Here is a 17805-nt window from a genome sequence, read left to right as displayed (position 1 = left end):
TAGTGATGGCCAAATGAAGTCTCATGAAACATTTTCTTTATTTTCTGAGCCCACTAGATGGCGCTCATGGTTTAAAGAGAGAGGCTCAAAGAATGGCAATACAGTGTGCTTTCAACCTTTTGTTGAACAAAAAGCGCCATCTAGTGGGCTCATAAAATAAAGAAAATGCTTCATGAGGCTTCATTTAGCCATCACTACAAACAACCTCTTGGTCACAAGCAGCTTCTACAATAACTAAGCCTCTGATGATGATATACAATTGAGCAATACGACTTTTTGACAGGAAACCAATAAGACACATCATTATGTTCTTCAGAAAATAAGTGTTAAGTTTTGATCATTTCAAACTCATTCATAAATGCTAATAATAAGATAGTTCCCCACCACATTTCACCGTGATGACACAGACACACGGATTTGCGAGGTGAAAACAATACCAGCCATCGCCACGTTGTCGCAGCTGGTAAATATATCTGAACACATGCTGTCACTGCTGTGTTTCCATCTGGATAGAGATTTGTTTTCTCCCCAGCAGCTCCACATCTCTCGGATTCCCCCCTGCCATTCCTCATGTTGTTGGATTATTTGTGGCCTTCAGGCTCATCTGTAGTTTGACTGTGTTTTCACTTTGTCCTGTTGTCAAGCTGATTCAATCTCAGTTTGGTATTATTGTTCCTGTTCTGGCGTTCTCTCTCTGCGGCTGCCTGCTGCTCCCTGTGGATGCTGTGTTGTAGCATCTGTATTTCTGTGTGCTGCTGCCGGTAAAATCTGGCTCTCCCTAGAAACAATAAAACTGAACACTGGCCAGGTTTGCATCTACTGTAAAAATGCAATTGTTGTGTCAGTCTTAACCATGAAAGACGGTTGCAGAACAGTTCTGTTGCTAGGAAATGTTCACAACTAAAAGAAGAGGCTCGTGAAACATCAGTCCCCAGAGGCTCAGTTATAGAGTTGCACACTTGAGGGTATTTTAATCTCAAGAAAAAGGCAAAAGACTAGGTACATCATGACAATTCATAGTGTTTTACAAACAAGCAGTTTCAGCTTCCAAATATGCTACACCCATACTTCCCGTCACTTAAGCTGCTGTTTCCTGTCATTTAGTTAACCAATTCTGGGAACATTTGCTTCTCCTCCCATACCCAAATCTGGTCAGTCATGTTAGGTCACCTACACTACACTCTTAGCATGCTAATATGCTAAAAGTAGACGGTAAACATCACTGCTGCCAAACATCAGACTGTTAGCATCGTCACTGTGAGCATTTTGTGCTGATGTTAGCATTCAAAGCACCGCTGCATCAGTACAGCCTCACAGAGCTGCTAGCTTGGCTGCAGACTCTTATGGCTCATTTATACTCCCTTTACGTATGAAAATAGATATGTCCATTTCAAACATTGTAAACGTCACTGCCATCATATTTCCATGCGTCCTTCATGATGGCATAAATACAGCCAATAGATGGCGGAGTCAAAAGTTCAGATAACAACAAAAGGGGCCAGAATTATATCTTTTAACTGAGGTGGTCTGTGAGGTCATTAAACACATCGCCACATGTCAAATGTCTTCGTTATCTCCTTCATCCATCCCATCACTGAGCTCATTTCATCTGTATTTGTGCACATTTTCTGAAAGCTTCCGGATATGGACAAAACAGAGCAGAACCACTGGAGATCGTTGGAGCGGCGTAGCGTAGTCAAAGTGAGATATGACCATAAGAGACAATCAAGACTATTTAAAAAAGGTGGAACAGATTGAATCAGTAACATAGTAAAAAAGAATTCTCCAACCATGTCGCAATGTGTTTAATGACCTCACAGACCACCGCCGTCTACATTGCTGCTTCCATTTATTGGTAGTTTTGCAACCTCCATCATCGCCTCAGTTGTGTTGAATGAAGTTTTGATTCCGCCCTCTAGTGTTATTTATCGTCTGTATCTATGCCATCATAAAGGACACATGAAAGTATGAAAGCAGTGATGTTTGTTAGTTTGAGTATAAATGAGCCTTAAAAATAGGTCAAAATGGAGTTCTCAAATTAGTTCATGTGACACACGTTACGACGTGTCACCATAACAATCAACAACAATCGCCATTTATTTTGTACTAGTAAAAGGACCACAGCCAACAGTTCAATGTCCTTACCATTCTTTTTTTTCTTTGGTGCTGTCAGTGTCATCTAGATCAGTGGTTCCCAACTGGTTCAGCTGCAGGGTCCAGATTTTTCCTTAGTCATTAGTTCAAGGTCCACGCAATGTAAGACATTCAGCGTCATACTTGGTTTGGTCATGTTGTCAAGCTAGTTTGCAGTCTCTGTTCAGTAACTGTCCGGTATTCACTCACTCTACAGTAGTGATGGCCAAATGAAGCCTCATGAAGCATTTTCTTTATTTTCTGAGCCCACTAGATGGCGCTTTTTGTTCAACAAAAGGTTAAAAGCACACTGAATTGCCATTCTTTGAGCCTCTCTCTTTAAACCATGAGCGCCATCTAGTGGGCTCAGAAAATAAAATAAAAAATGCTTCATGAGGCTTCATTTGGCCATCACTCCTAATCAGCCAATCACGTGGCATCAACTCAATGCATTTAGTCATGTAGACATGGTGAAGACGAGCTGCTGAAGTTCAAACAGAGCATCAGAATGATGAATACCGGACAGTTAGGAAACTAGCTTGACGACATGACCAAACCAAGTATGACGCTAAATGTCTCACACTGCATGGACCTTGAACTAATGACTGACTAAAAAATCTGGACCAGCAGGACAAAGCACTTCAAAATGAAGGCTCTGCACCAGAAATTCACTGTACTTCAAAATAAAGTGTGTTCATTATAAACTTGAAACATTCTTGAGTCACTTGTGGTCCATCCAGAATGGACCTGCAACCCACTTTTGGACCGCGACCCATCAGTTGTGGGAACCACTGATCAAGAACATCTTTCCTAATTCACTGTCTGTGGAGCAGCTCTAGGTTTTATACTTGATGACATCACATTTGAGTTTTAGCCCTCTCGTTTTCGGGTTTGGGAAAGAGATATTAATGTTAACGATTATTTTTGGATTGTCTTAGACCAGAGGAATAACGTATAGATTTTGAAAATGGGCGTCGTTCCTCTTTAAGACAACGTTCATGCACATTGTGTCTCTCTCTCTACTCTGAGATTTATGAGGACACTGAATGAATCTTCACGGCTGCCTGGCAAGTTGAATGCAAAGACCAGCTTAGAAAACATTCTCAGGGTAAGCTTGTGAGTGACATCTTCTTCGTCTTCAAGCAGCTACTACTGAAGTGTCGCTGAGCAAGACCACTCAGCAGCTAACAACAGAAGGCTACAGTTGTACAGAGCAGATGCTGCCAGTATAAATACAGAGCTCTGCTGAGTTTCCATCATCCAGTTTTAAAAAAGGCACCTGATGATAAAGTGGAGCTGACTTCCTGCGGTGATCGAGAAGACAAAAATAGATTTTTGTGAAGACAAATGTGTTGTTTTCTCAGCATCTTCTGTTTCTGATGCACTCGGTCACATTGTTGAATCAATGCTTCACAAAATCACAAATAAAGAAAACAGTAGCTGCAGGTAGCATATTTACACAATATCATACATATATTTTCATTGTAAGGTCTATGTTTTTACAGACGACGATGCCCTTGACATTTGACATATTAACTATACCTCAATTTCTGCCGCCATAATCATTTTATGAGGGATCTTAAACATATTCTCCTCTCCAGATGTTAAAATGCTCAAATCGTCACACTTTTTGATTTTTAAAAATTCATTTGTGCCCTAAAAGAAAACCCATTCAAAATCTCAGCATTATAATCACATCCTATACATGGCCTCTAATATAAATACTGTTGCTTCCATCTAGTGGTCACTGCAGGAAATGCTTTTCATGAACTCATATGGTGTAAGTTTGCCATCAACAACCAGCACAGCTCCAACTACAAAATATTCTGCAGGGTCACTTTTTTTTTAATACGCATGCGGACAGTGTTCTGCACACCCAAACTGCAACCAAAAAAAGCTGACGTGCAAGCCACATTTTTCCATCTCTCTCTCATACAACACACACACAGTCCACTACACGCGTCATGACAACAAATAAAAACAATGATCTCCAGACTCACTGACTGGATTGAGGCCATGTTTACACGAAAACGATCCGCTGAAAACGGAATTGTTTCTCATTTTCACTTTGAAAAAAGTTATATGTTCAGGCGACAATGTTTTGATAACAACCGTCGTGCACACAGATCCGCAAATATGACCAAAAACACTGTAGTATACATGCCAGGCCAGTAGTTGGCGGTGTGACTGCCTTCTACAGAGCGGTGATGTATAAACAACCAAAATGGCAACCGCGCGAACGTTTGTCTGGACGGATGACGAGGTGGAGTTGCTACAGTAAATCTACACTTTGCTGGAGAAGCGTTGATAAATTCAACAGTGTGAGCAGCACAAACAGAACTCAGGATTCCGCCATTATTGTTGTGATGGTCGACTTTCTCGCACATGCCTAGTGACTAGAACCGTAATGGGCATGTTGAAAGGTTTCCGTTTTCAGAGGAGCTGCATATCACAAGTTTACATGACAATGGAGACGGTGCTGTTTCCGAAAATTTGCACTATGGAGCCTGTTTTCAAGCACCCAGAACGCAACTTAAGTTTATCGCTGTTGGTTGAAATCGTTGTCGTATAAACAGGACCTTAGACAGACCCAAACATTCCACATTTTGCGTTATAACAAAAACCAAGGGTGGCGCCATGAAGTGAATGAAAGGCATGTCTTACCTTTCGGAGAGTTGCAGGTGGCGACTGTTGATGCTGGACCTCCTCAGAACAGTGTCCGTCCACTCAGTTGTTCACTTTCTGGTTAAGTCCCTTTCAAACGCCAGCTGAGCCAACTGAGCCTTTCTTTTGTGAAGCACTACACATCTGTGGTCTGAAAATATGTTTCTCAGGGTGGAGAATGAGTTCTCACACATGGCTGTGGAGGCTCCAAATGTTAAGGCATGTTTGAAAGCAGTCAGTACACTGGGCACTGTGGTGACATGCGTGTGGTACTTGGAGATGATGTGCTGGACAGTCCAGTCCCCCTCGAATGGCTGCGATTGTTTTTGCAAGCTGAAAACTGTTTAGCAACCTCATACTCCGCCTCAACAACAGGCGACCGTGACAAGTCCATAATGTGTTTCACAGCCTCACATCTAGAAGTTTGTCACTTTCTAGGTCCAGTACAACAAGTGCACGGGCCAGCTCCGAGTTGGGTTTGCTGAACCTGTGGTCCATTTCTCCAAGTACTGAATCAACAGTGCTGTAGTACATTCTCTCTTCAGTTCTGTTTTGTCACCAAATTCCCTGTGTCCTGTGGTTCCCACGACGACATACTCATCCATATTTGCGGTTCTCTCTCTGAAGAAGCTTGTTTGGTAGATCCAGCAGTTCAAGAACTGTGTGCACCAAGTTAGCAATGAATAAACATCTCCAGCTGTAACAATAACTTAACACTGTGGAATTTTGTACCTACCATTACACATCTTTAACTTAGCATTCTCAAGCTTTACATTCAACACTTGTAAGAGCTGTGGCTTTAGATTCTACATTCTAGAGTGGTTACTTAAAAATATTGTAGGGTTACAATTTTAGATATTTAAGTTGAAGTTATAGTTTCAGTAGTTTGTAATCTTTTAGTACAGACGTCCCAGAACAGTGTGTCCACTGACAAAACAGACCAAACGGACATTAAACTGAGAAACTGAACAAACTGAAATCCAAATTTCAAAGTAACAAAGCACTACTGGGATGGGTACGTGCAATGTAATCACTGATTCTTGAGTGTGTAATCCCTGACACTACTCTGTGGCGTACCCGAGAATTAACATTCTGTATTTGGAATTTAACATTCGCAATTTTTTAGGGAATCAAATTATTTTATTTTTACGAGAATCGACACTTTCTATAATGCTTCCACTCTACGATGCACTCATTCATTCAAATTCTTTCAGCTGCCCGTCTTTGAGCCACACTCCATCTTGTGTTACTCTCTTCTACTCTGGCTTGAACAGAATTCCAACAATGTTCCAGAAACTGTTGAACCAAAGAGTGTGTGTTTTACTCTTCCAAAAAATATTGTGTCTCCATGACCTCTGGGTTTTGGGTTGACAGAGGTTTGACTGCTTTGTCACGTAATCATGTAGATTTCTATTCTTTCTTCGAGCTGTAGTAATCTTGCGGTCTTGTAGCAGTAAATGGCAACATAGAAGACACTAACAGAGGTCTGGTCTGCTGAAATGTTTTAAAGCAATTTCTAAGAAAAGAACTACAGTACCATCTAGTGGTCAAAACTGAAAACAACACTTTAATGGCCTGTTTGAAATCTCCTGAATGCAAATTCTGTGAGGTGTGATTTGGCCAGCCCAGCAGCAGTATGCTTCAGGTGGAACTTGTTTTGAAGAGTACAGTGTGGGTATCTGTCTCCTTGAAAAACACTTAAATCTCCAGCCTGTGGCTTTCATGGAAACTGGACTTTCAAATATGGTGGTATCCAAAAACTCCCTAGAAGTCAAGCTGCTGGTTGACTTTAGCTTGACTGAGTATGGAAAACAAAATCCTCCCTTGAATGCCTCCACACCTCGGTATCCTTTTTTTTTGGTCTGGATTTTTATTAAAATACATTTATAACAGCTTCAGAGTCTTCACCAATGTCAGTATTAGTTATAAACCATCAATAGTGACAGTAAACTAAATTGAATTATCAAGAATTTATCTATACAATCAGAACTGTTCAACAGCTACTTCTTCTTGCTGGTTGGTTGAGCGGTGATCCACAAAGAGCATTCTCACATAACTCCCACTGCGTAGCTACACACAAAAAGGCACCAAACTGGAGAGCGAAGAGCCGCTGCACAAATATGCATCCAACTCACCTGCACGATTTGGTTACCGCTGTCAGGTCAAGACCCAGGTGAGGATGATGAGCACGAAGATGAGCTTCCCTGAGGTTTCTTACGCTTTGTGTAGAAATTCTTCCGTTGCACAAACTAACTGTTGCATCAGCTGTTCAGGTGGCTGGTCTCAGGCGATCTTGCAGGTGAAATTGCTGGATGTGGAGGTCCTGAGCTGGTGTGGTTACACATGACCTGCGGTTATGACGCCGCTGGGATGTATGGCCAAATTCATAGAAACAGTATTGGAGTAAACTTATGGTTGTGAAATGAACATTAAGCTCACTGGCAACAGCTCTGGTGGACATTCCTGCAGTCAGCATGCCAATAGGACGCTCCCTTACAACTTGGATCATCATTACATTGTGTTGTTTGATCAAACTGCACATTTGAGTGTCCTGTAACTGTGATTGTCTCAAACTGGCTCAGTGAATGTGAAAAGCAGGGAGTCCACAAAAAAGATTGACTTTGTAGTTACATGTTGTAGTTGTCTTTGATTTATCACTACTACTTATTTTTTACATTAATTTATTATTGGACAAAATGCATGCTGTACTCTCTAGCTGTTGGTTCATGCACACGCAGCAGCATTCTCTGATTTGTTCAGCTGTTTTCCATGAGTACATAACTTAACACTGCTGCCCCCTGGTGGAGTGACCATGTATTGTTGAAGATGAATGCTATGCATCCCCATTCACTGCCTTTGGCTTCTTCTACTTTGTTTTCCTCTTGAATTTGTTTTTTTAGAAAGTGAGTAGTCTTACTTTACTTACGGTGCATACTTACTGTATGTTTTGTGTCAGATCCCCTTGAAAACAAGATGGTTTATCTCAAGGGATAAACAAATAAACAACGGTGTGTGTAGGTCAGCAAAGTCAGTTATGAAAGCCACGCATGGGTGTGTGTCAGGTGTGCTGCTGAGTGCTGAAGGTGCAAAACCAAAAAGCAGTGATGCAGGATGGATGTCTGCTGTGGGAAGGGAAAGAGTGAGTGAAAACATGAGGCTGCTTTTATAGCCGGGGAGGCCAGGTGAGCTCAATCAAGGCAACGACCCTCCCACATCCGCCAGCGTCCTAATGAGGTTGGCTGGCACATCCTCAGAGACAGTGGGAGGGGCGTCACAGTGACCACCCCAGGGTTCACCTGTGTAGTTATGATGCCGTTTAATCAGTGACCTGATATGCCACACCTGTCAGGTGGATGGATTATCCCAGAGTTGTCACTAACACGGATTTTTAATAAGGGTTTAGATTTTCAACTTTAACTAAAACACACTTTACATCTCTGTACCCTGATCCCAAATGATGACAAGAATTCTCAACACACTTCTGAAATGTTTATTTACAGTACGGGACATTCATGTATAAATCGGTTCCCACAGTATCGGAGCTTATAACTACATAAACTACAAACATTTACAGTACAGACCCTCTGGAAGTCTACAGAGCTCCATGTCTACATGTACAGTTTACAATGATCCGTCTTTATTGCTTCAGAGAGAGCTGAACCATGGGAAGGCCATCGTGTCAGAGGAATATGTGAAATGGCTCTTTGAACAGTACTGTCGAATATACGTACCTCATAAAAACCAAAAATAATTTGCATCATGTACACAGGATTAGAAAACTCAAAGATTCTGTCTCAGTAATATCTGCAATAGTACACAGAAACACCTGCAATGAAAAATAAAATAAAAGCTAAAAATCATCAAATATTTTTTCCAAGCATGGCACCAAATACAAAATGAGACAAAGTACAAACAAATCAGGAGGAGCTGGTCGTGTTCGTAAAGCAGCACGGACGAGGAAACAACGGGCAGGTGTCACCAAACATTTGGCTTCTGAATTCCAACATCATGAAAAGAAAGAAACGTGAGTCACTTCCTGTTGTTTTGTAATAAGTGCGATCAACAGTCCCAACTGCAAATCAACTCCGTCACTCGTCAGTACACAAATATGATACCTGGAACTGTGTGTGTGCTATTTACACCATCTTTACATACTGTGAGAGAGTCTCAGTGTCAGCTCATATCATCTGGTGTCTGTGGCAGGAGTTAGTTTACCTCAACCAAACTTGTCTGTTTCTACATTAGTCAGTGACATAGTGTTTCCCAGAATGCCTTTTGGCCCTTGATCAAAACATGATGGTTTGGTCATCCTACCTACTGAAACCTCACAGAATCACCTATGTAACAGAGCTCAACATGCTGTATTAAGCCTCCTACAGACTGTGAGAGTTTAGCAATCTTTTAAGTAGTGATGGCCAAATGAAGCCTCATGAAGCATTTTCTTTATTTTCTGAGCCCACTAGATGGCGCTTTTTGTCCAACAAAAGGTTGAAAGCACACTGAATTGCCAATCTTTGAGCCTCTCTCTTTAAACCATGAGAACCATTTAAAGCAAATGCTTCATGAGGCTTCATTTGGCCATCACTAGTTTCCAGTATCTTATACCATGACCACTAAGAATCCTTCATTCAACTGGACAGTACAACCAGACACTTATGACGGCAGTGTTTAAGGTCCTGAAAACTATTTATTAGGACTGATGGCGTCTTACATGAAGATGTTTTCTGTCTGAGTTACTTCATAAAGTTTTAATTTAAGTCTGTTACTTTATAATAAACAGTTCAACTGAACATTTTTTGCCTGTATCTGTTTGGCTGACAGTTTTTCTGATCACTGAGAAAACGCTGATTTGACATAAAGTCAAAAAAATAAAAGTAGCTTTGAAACTCACAGACTACTTTAGCCATTTTCTAGTAGCTTAACGCGCTACATTTTGCTGGGGATAGCCTCAATGTGGTGAAACATTATTTTGATGTAGAATAACCGGTAGCTCAGCTCACCACATTTTCACACTGGTAATAAATAATAACTACTACAGCTTATTTCTGAACTTTTACTTTGTTGCTTATTTAGTCATGAACGTTGTGGGAAGATAAACAAGACCTGGAACCAAGTTTTCAGGAGTTTTAAACTCCACATACAGTGAAGGTAGCTATAGAGCTGGGGGCTACGATAATTTGCATAATCAATATATTAGTACTTTGTATTTAACAACATTTTGAGCCCAGCATTGTGAAATGTACTCCTATCTGTTCAGATAGATGTTGCCTAGCAATGCAAATACAGGAATGACAAAACTTTTTTTTAACTTAAAACAGAAGAGCAAGATCAAAAGTTGACGTTATAGTAGTTATACAAGTATATGAGGAATCTATATTTAAACTGGATTCATTTTGTTGCTATGTGACCATGATATGATCACTTCAAGTTGTACATTTCACAAATGTAATGGCTGCCACAGAGGCTAAGAATGCCAATGCACAGAGCAACTAGTGATGGGCAAATGAAGCCTCATGAAGCATTTTCTTTATTCTATGAGCCCACTAGATGGCGCTTAAGGTTGAAAGCACACTGAATTGCTATTCTTTGAGCCTCTCTCTTTAAACCAGGAGCGCCATCTAGTGGGCTGAGAAAATAAAGAAAATGCTTCACGAGGCTTCATTTGGCCATCACTAAGAGCAACACACACACACACGGCAGCTACTGTTGGAAATGATCCCTTATGTGCTGTATGTTGTTCAGTAAGTGACAAGACAGACTGTACAAAAATGTTCAAGTCATTTCGTGTCTCCATGACATCATATGTCCAACAGAGCACTGAGAGGTTATTTTTTTAATGATTATTTCTCAGAGCTGTTGTGCCTTTACTGACAGGACAGTTTGATGCAGTTTAGACGCAGGCTGGAATTGAGCCCACGGCCGACGCTGCCTTTCTACATGGAGGAGCCCACCCTGAAAGATCAATTTTTACTCTGTATAATTTCATTAAGCTTTACAAAATCTAGTTCAGTACTGGCCGAAGAGATCCAGTATCAGTCAGGCTCTTAATAGGACAGAGCATCCCTCTCACAGACAGAGTGTGTGAGGACCCTCAAATAAATACCTTCGAGCACTCGCTGTGTTTGAGTTTCTCAGGATGAAACACTGAAAGTGGACCAATACGTTGATCAGTCTCAGTGTTAATTTTCATTTTAGATTTAGTCTCAGTCATCAAACCAAAAATTAGTTTTAGTCAGCAGTCATAGTATCCAGCAGTGTGTGACAGGTTTAAGGGCTGGTTTACGAGCACACACTTACTGATCATCATCTGAAAAGCTCAACATCTCTCTATTTATGCTCTCAACAAATAACTAACGTGAGCCAACTAGGATTTGTCCCCAGGTTCATTGTAAACTCTGACTTATCCATGTGACTGTTAAGAAGCAGAAACATAACTTGTTTCTTCATGTGCAACATGTTAGTCTGGAGGTTTAAACTGGTGTCCTCTCACAGAGTTGGTGATTCAAACTAAACTTTCATCTCTGTCAGAGAAAACTGATCTGAGTTCAGACTGTTTACTTACAGCACAGCTACACTCACAGATAACTGAGCCTCCTACCTGCCTGTCAAACACCATCAACCCACAAACCTTCTCCAGTCCGGACTGAGTGGAGTCCTGCGAGGTGAAGCTGTGAAGGCTGCGAGCGGAGCTAGCTGCTAACAGCCACCGCTGCAACCAACAAACTCCACAGATCCATTCAGCAGCTCCACCATCCACAGTCACACACACACGGCTGATTATTTACTGCTGAGTTACAGCTCACAACTCACACCAACCCAAACATCCTGGTGCAGACTATTTACTGGAGTTTACCATGTGAAGATAATTGCAAGCACAGTCCAGCACTTAAACACAAATTTCATCTTAGTTTTTATTATCAAGATCTATTTTTAGCTCGTCATTGTCTCGTTTTCATCATAGAAAAAAGGTCATCATAGTTTTCGTCAATGAAATTAGCACTGATCAGTCTGTCTTGTGCTCTGGACTTTGTCCTGTCCCTCTGGGTTTTTCTCTTGTTGAATCTAAATGTCCACACTATCCTGCATGTGCAGACTCTTCACCTCCGAGTAATGATAAGTCCTGAGACTTGTAATAATACTAAATAATATCAATGTGTCAAAAAAGTTAGACACAATTTAGATAAAAGCGAAAATATCCATTGCTATCTGACAAATTTACCACAAGGTCCATTTAGTAGCTAGTCCAAAGCTTTCAGTCGTAGTCAACAATCTCCCTCAGCAGATATCGTTTGACATGCTGTCATGCTGTAGTTTAAACTTTCAAAGTACTGTTTTCTCACACTCCCTGATCTGTTCATGGAAACTGGTCAAACTCCTGAGGAAGCTCGAGTGACACGATCAGAAGCTCCAGACCATGATTTCTGCTCAGAGAAACACTGTGAGAGGTCACATGTGCATTTAGCGTGCAGCCCTGCAGATGTAAAGGCCCCGTCTAGGAGGTGGATATCTGGATTCAGCCTCTGTCTCTTGGCGATGTCTCCCTGTGCGACTGATAGCTGAGAGTCAGACTAAGATGACAGCTCTGGAAGGAAGACCTCAAAAGTTGAAGTTTACAAACTCTACAGCAGCGTGTGGAAATATCTCAGCGTCTTCATTTGGTCAGAAAAATACAACAGCAAACCAAATCAAGAGACATGACCCTACTGTGGCTGTTTGAGAAGGTGGAGTGGGTGGGTGAAGCATTATGGGAGAAACACATGAGCAGGTACTTAAAAAAATGCACTTAAATCCAACGGCTTAAATGAAATCAGTGACTGTGCAACAGCATCTGATCGTACACATACAGTATATATGGAGGGGAATTCGTATAATCACAAGGCTTATCTTTGTTACCGTGACAACACTAACGTTTCCTCAGACAGTACTGTCATGTGGTGGGTGGGGTCAGTAGATGAACTCTCCGGGCACCTCCTGCAGGGCGCTGAAAGGCTCCTCAAACTTGAAGCGTTTGGAGATGGCCTTCTGCTCGGCAGCCAGGGCCTCCTTCTCTGAGGTGGAGGTGGAGGACTGGCGGCACTGACCCAGGGTGTAGGCAGCCATGACTATCAGCTCCTCCGTCACCGGGCCTTCACCCTCCTCCTCCTCTTCCTCCTCCTCGGCTGTGGTGGTGCTGCTGGGAGGTTCGGGACTACTGGTGGAGCTGGTGGTGGAGCTGGAGGTGGAGCTGGATGACAGCTCCTGGTCCTCCGCTGGGAGGATCTCCTCCACCGTTGGAGGGATTTGTGGCTCTGGGGACTGAAGCCAGGGGTGTTTGAGACACTGCTCGGCTGTGGCCCGATCCCTGAAGATAGACACACACACACACACACACACACACACACACAGAGACATTAATCTCACTGCTTCTGCTCTGTGTTGAATACATGGTTTTAGATTAGCAGGTCAATATCTCACTTAAACTGGAGAGAGCTGAGATTTTAGATGTTTTCTAGTTTTAGTGCAGGTAAAAAATCTTTCAAGTTTATGTCTCAGTATGTAATTCATCTAATCTAACAATAAAGCAAAGAATCGCTGACTGTATGTACGTGTTTCCTTCCCATATCTCGAGAACCGTTCATCCGATCTACTTCACACTTGCCAACCCGAGGATGTGCCAAATTCTACTCGTAACACAGTTTTTTGAGGGTACCTGAACCGGTACAGGACTTTGGAGTGAAGCGTGTCCTCACAACAGATGGAGACAGAGAGCATCTGCGATGTAACTGTAATGAACGCTTTTGTTCCTGGACCAAAGGAAGCGCAGTGACAAGTGTGAAGTAGTTTGGAAAAACTGTCCTTGAGAACGTTGCAAGCTAACCAAAGTAACTCCTGCCTGTATGCACATGGCTTGGGAGGAGAGGGAGAGGGAGAGGCGCTGCTGATTGAGATGACTCTGAGCAGCAAGTGTCTTAGTGTGCTTTCACACCGGTCCTGTTTGGTTCGGTTCACTCAACCTCGAGTTCAAACTCTTTACCTTTGTTGTATGTTTTTTAGTCCTGGTGAAGACCTGCAGTGGCTTTTTAATACCTCCTTTCTCGTTTTCTATATTTTCTAAGTGCCTGGATCGCCTTCCTGTGTATCAGATTCAAACTTTATTTAAACATAATTTCAGCTAGCAGCCGTGCATGAAGGGAGGGATGAAACATGAGGAGAAGATGAAGAAACCTACGTGTTGTCACACATCACACCAACAACTACAGAAAATATATTTGCCATTATGTTACATTATGTGGAAAGTTATCCATGTAAGATAACTGTAACAAGATCACTATACACAAAATTCCATGACTTATCCAACAATGTCAATGGTTTTTACTAGTGATGGCCACATGAAGCATTTTTTTTATTTTCTGAGCCCACTAGATGGCGCTTTTTGTACAACAAAAGGTTGAAAGCACACTGAATTGCCATTCTTTGAGCCTCTCTCTTGAAACCATGAGCGCCATCTAGTCTTCAGTCTTCCCATCTTCATGAGGCTTCATTTGGCCATCACCACGTATCACTATGCAGAAGGAAGCGTGACTGTGGCACACCCCAGCCACATACACCAGGTTCAGTCCCTGTTTAGGTAAATACACCTCAGAACTAGTGATGGCCAAATGAAGCCTCATGAAGCATTTTCTTTATGTTCTGAGCCCACTAGATGGCGCTCGTGGTTTAAAGAGAGAGGCTCAAAGAATGGCAATTCAGTGTGCTTTCAGCCTTTTGTTGAACAAAAAGCGCCATCTAGTGGGCTCATAAAATAAAGAAAATGCTTCATGAGGCTTCATTTGGCCATCACTAAAGGGCACCTTGGAACACACGATTAATCAAAATGAATATTTTTAACAGGAACATTTTCTGTGATTAATTAAATGAAATTAATTAATTCACACTGACTGTGACCTTCAACCAAACAATTCCAATCAGTTTATTCGTCAGTCTAAATGAACATTATCCTTAATGTGTTCTTCGTGTTCACAACAATGAGGCAGATGCAAGGTCACACTGACCTCTGACCACCAAAATCTGATCAGTTCATCGTTGAATCCAAGTTAACCTTTGTGCCAAATTTGAAGAAATTGCCTCGTGGTGTTAATGAGATATTGTGAGGAAAATGCTTCATGAAGCTTCATTTGCCCATTACTAGTTTTTACTGATTCCATGACTTGTCCAGGCCTGGAAAATGTGACTGTGAAAACTTTTCCAGTTTTCCCATGACCGTGGGAACCCTGTATATATATGACTTTAATTAGCAGAGGTAAAAGCAGCCATCCCTCATGAGACTATGGTGTAGACTTGACCACAAGCCATATTGAGAGTTGAATGTATGCAGCATCTGGCTGCTCTCTGAAACCACAGCAGGAGCGACTGAGCCAGTGTTCGCTGGACACGTTTCAGAAGCTGAGTCTGATCCTTATAATGAAGTGTAGAGCTACTGCCCACACATATTTGTCTTTTACAAGCATAAATATTTTGTTATGTACGATTGCAGATTATTTGATGTGGTTTTAGATGACATTTTGTTGCTTCTTATTTTTCTCTGTCATTTTAAATGTCAGTATCATCGATCTCACAGTACAGCAGCTACCATTAAAACATACCTTTATCGAAGAGTCTTTCCTGATTTTACTCGAGTTTTAAGTTCATTTAAACTCCCTTTTATTTCCTCAGTTTTTATACACCAAAGTGTTTTTATCAGTTCTTTTAAAAGTTGTTGTTTCATGTCTTGTCTGTTTTAATTATCGACATGTAAAGCACTTTGTAACTCTGTTTTGAAAAGCTTTATATATTAAGACTATTATTACTATAGGTTAGGATAAGTGAGGGGTGGACTGACTGTGGCTGTTTGCAAAGCAGCGTCTGGATGAAGGACAGGGCGGCCTGGTCGAGCTGCTGCAGCTCCTCCTCAGTGTAGCTCACGTTGAGCTGGGAGATGTTGAGAAATGTCTCCTGCTTGTTCTCGCCCAGGAACGGAGAGATCCCTGTCAGCATCACGTAGGCCAACACACCAGTGCTCCTGAACACACAACATGGAGCACGGTACAGATGGGGGGTCAGGGCGGGCTGATATGGACGCACATAGAAAATCCATACTGCACAACTTCAGAGTTTTCTTACCACATATCTGTTGCTGTGCTGATGGGCTCATAATTTAGGATCTCGGGAGCTGAAAACACAAACACACGTGTTATTATTCACAATGACATCAGTGTGAGAACGACAGCAATGTGGTTGAAGTGATCGTTGAGCACCAACTCACCGACGTACTCCGGAGTTCCCATGATCTCCCTGAGCTCCTGGTGGCTGTTGACCATCCTGGACAGACCGAAGTCCACGATCTTGATGTCACCCAGAGGAGAGCTGCTGGTCAGCAGGATGTTCTGAGGCTGATGGCACATCACAGCACACGTTAGTGTTAGGCAGGAAACACATGTGGTCCGTGTGATAACTGAAGTGCCTAGATATAGCGACACACGTCTGCACCACCCAGTGTCTAATAGTGAGCTTGTGCTGAGATTGGTTACGTTATGCTTTTGTTTTGTTTCGTTTACAGGGAGGGAGCTGCTGCCTTGGTGTTTCCTTTTGTTGCTTTTCATTTGGTTTTGCCCACTCCGGCAATCTTGATCACGCAAGGTGAAGTCTGTAAACTCCTCTTGAAATGTTTTTGTATCAAATAAAGATTTCTGGTTTTTAATATAACGCTGCTTCTGGGTAGTGATGGCCAAATGAAGCCTCATAAAGCATTTTCTTTATTCTCTGAGCCCACTAGATGGCGCTTTTTGTTCAACAAAAGGTTGAAAACACACTGAATCGCCATTCTTTGAGCCTCTCTCTTTAAACCATGAGCGCCATCTAGTGGGCTCAGAAAATAAAGACAATGCTTCATGAGGCTTCATTTGGCCGTCACTAGTTCTGGGGTGTATTTACCTAAACAGGGACTGAACCTGGTGCATGTGGTTGGGGTGTGCCAGCACTCTTCCTTCTGCATAGTGATACGTGGTGATGGCCAAATGAAGCCTCATGAAGCATTTTCTTTATTTTCTGAGCCCACTAGATGACGCTCGTGGTTTAAAGAGAGAGGCTCAAAGAATGGCAATTCAGTGTGCTTTCAACCTTTTGTTGAACAAAAAGCGCCATCTAGTGGGCTCATAGAATAAAGAAAATGCTTCATGAGGCTTCATTTGGCCATCACTAGATACGGTCGGTGGTGTAGTTTGGTAAACAGAAAATATTTCCTGCATAAAACTGCACAAGGTCTGTGGATTATCTTGAGTAACCTGGTCATGATTTCTGGAAAGAGACATTGCTGCTGAGTTTTTCAAATGTTTTGGTGCTTTGAGCATTACACGCCGAGTGTCATCTAGTTTCATTATATTGGAGAGAGGGCCGACGTCTCTACGGTCCATATCTTTTACACTCAGCAACTCACACCAAATCTATCTCAACTGATAAACAGTACTACAGGTCAGAAGAGGAATATGTATTTTTGATTTTGGGTTGAACTGCCCCTTTAAAACACACTTAACAAAACTAAAAACTAAACTAAAATGCTTGTGGCCCAGGTTTATGACTATTTTTCGTCCATGTGGCTCCTGGTATGAAAAGTTTGGACACACCTGCTCTAAAGTGGGATGCAAGAAATGCAAAATACGGGCATTAAGGGGAAATCAGGTGTGTGTATGTGTGTGTGTGTGTGTGTGTGTGTGTGTGTGTGTCCGCTGACCTTCAGGTCGAGGTGGACTACATTGTTCTGGTGGAGGAAGGAGACTCCCTCCAGGATCTGCCTCATGAGCCTCTTCACGTCCTCCTCGCTGAAGGCCTCATCTTCCTGATCCGACACACACTGGTTGAAGATCTCACCTCCAGCCGCGCTGCACACACACACACACACACACACACACACACACACACAGTGCATCAGATTACAGTGCAAGCGTCTCAGTTCAGTGTAGAAGCATTGTAGCTCATCCAGGTTTTCCAAAGTCT

General features: G+C 42.1%; 1 protein-coding gene across 1 annotated transcript in view; it reads right to left on the bottom strand.

The window, feature by feature from the left end:
- Nucleotides 1–12427: 12427 nt before the first annotated feature.
- stk17a (serine/threonine kinase 17a) overlaps nucleotides 12428–17805 on the bottom strand; it is a 42815-nt gene continuing 37437 nt past the window's right edge. The window contains exons 3-7 of the mRNA XM_033638449.2: nucleotides 17543–17690; nucleotides 16079–16205; nucleotides 15937–15985; nucleotides 15656–15835; nucleotides 12428–13138 (exon numbers count right to left, since the gene is read on the bottom strand). Coding sequence (XP_033494340.1) covers nucleotides 12742–13138; nucleotides 15656–15835; nucleotides 15937–15985; nucleotides 16079–16205; nucleotides 17543–17690 — 901 coding nt within the window. The 3' untranslated portion in view covers nucleotides 12428–12741. The remainder of the gene's footprint in view (nucleotides 13139–15655; nucleotides 15836–15936; nucleotides 15986–16078; nucleotides 16206–17542; nucleotides 17691–17805) is intronic.

Source organism: Epinephelus lanceolatus, chromosome 20 (genome assembly GCF_041903045.1).
Source record: "Epinephelus lanceolatus isolate andai-2023 chromosome 20, ASM4190304v1, whole genome shotgun sequence".
Lineage (NCBI taxonomy): Eukaryota > Metazoa > Chordata > Actinopteri > Perciformes > Serranidae > Epinephelus > Epinephelus lanceolatus.
The sequence above is the reverse complement of the archived record's forward strand: the minus strand, read 5'-3'. Positions and strand labels throughout refer to the sequence as shown.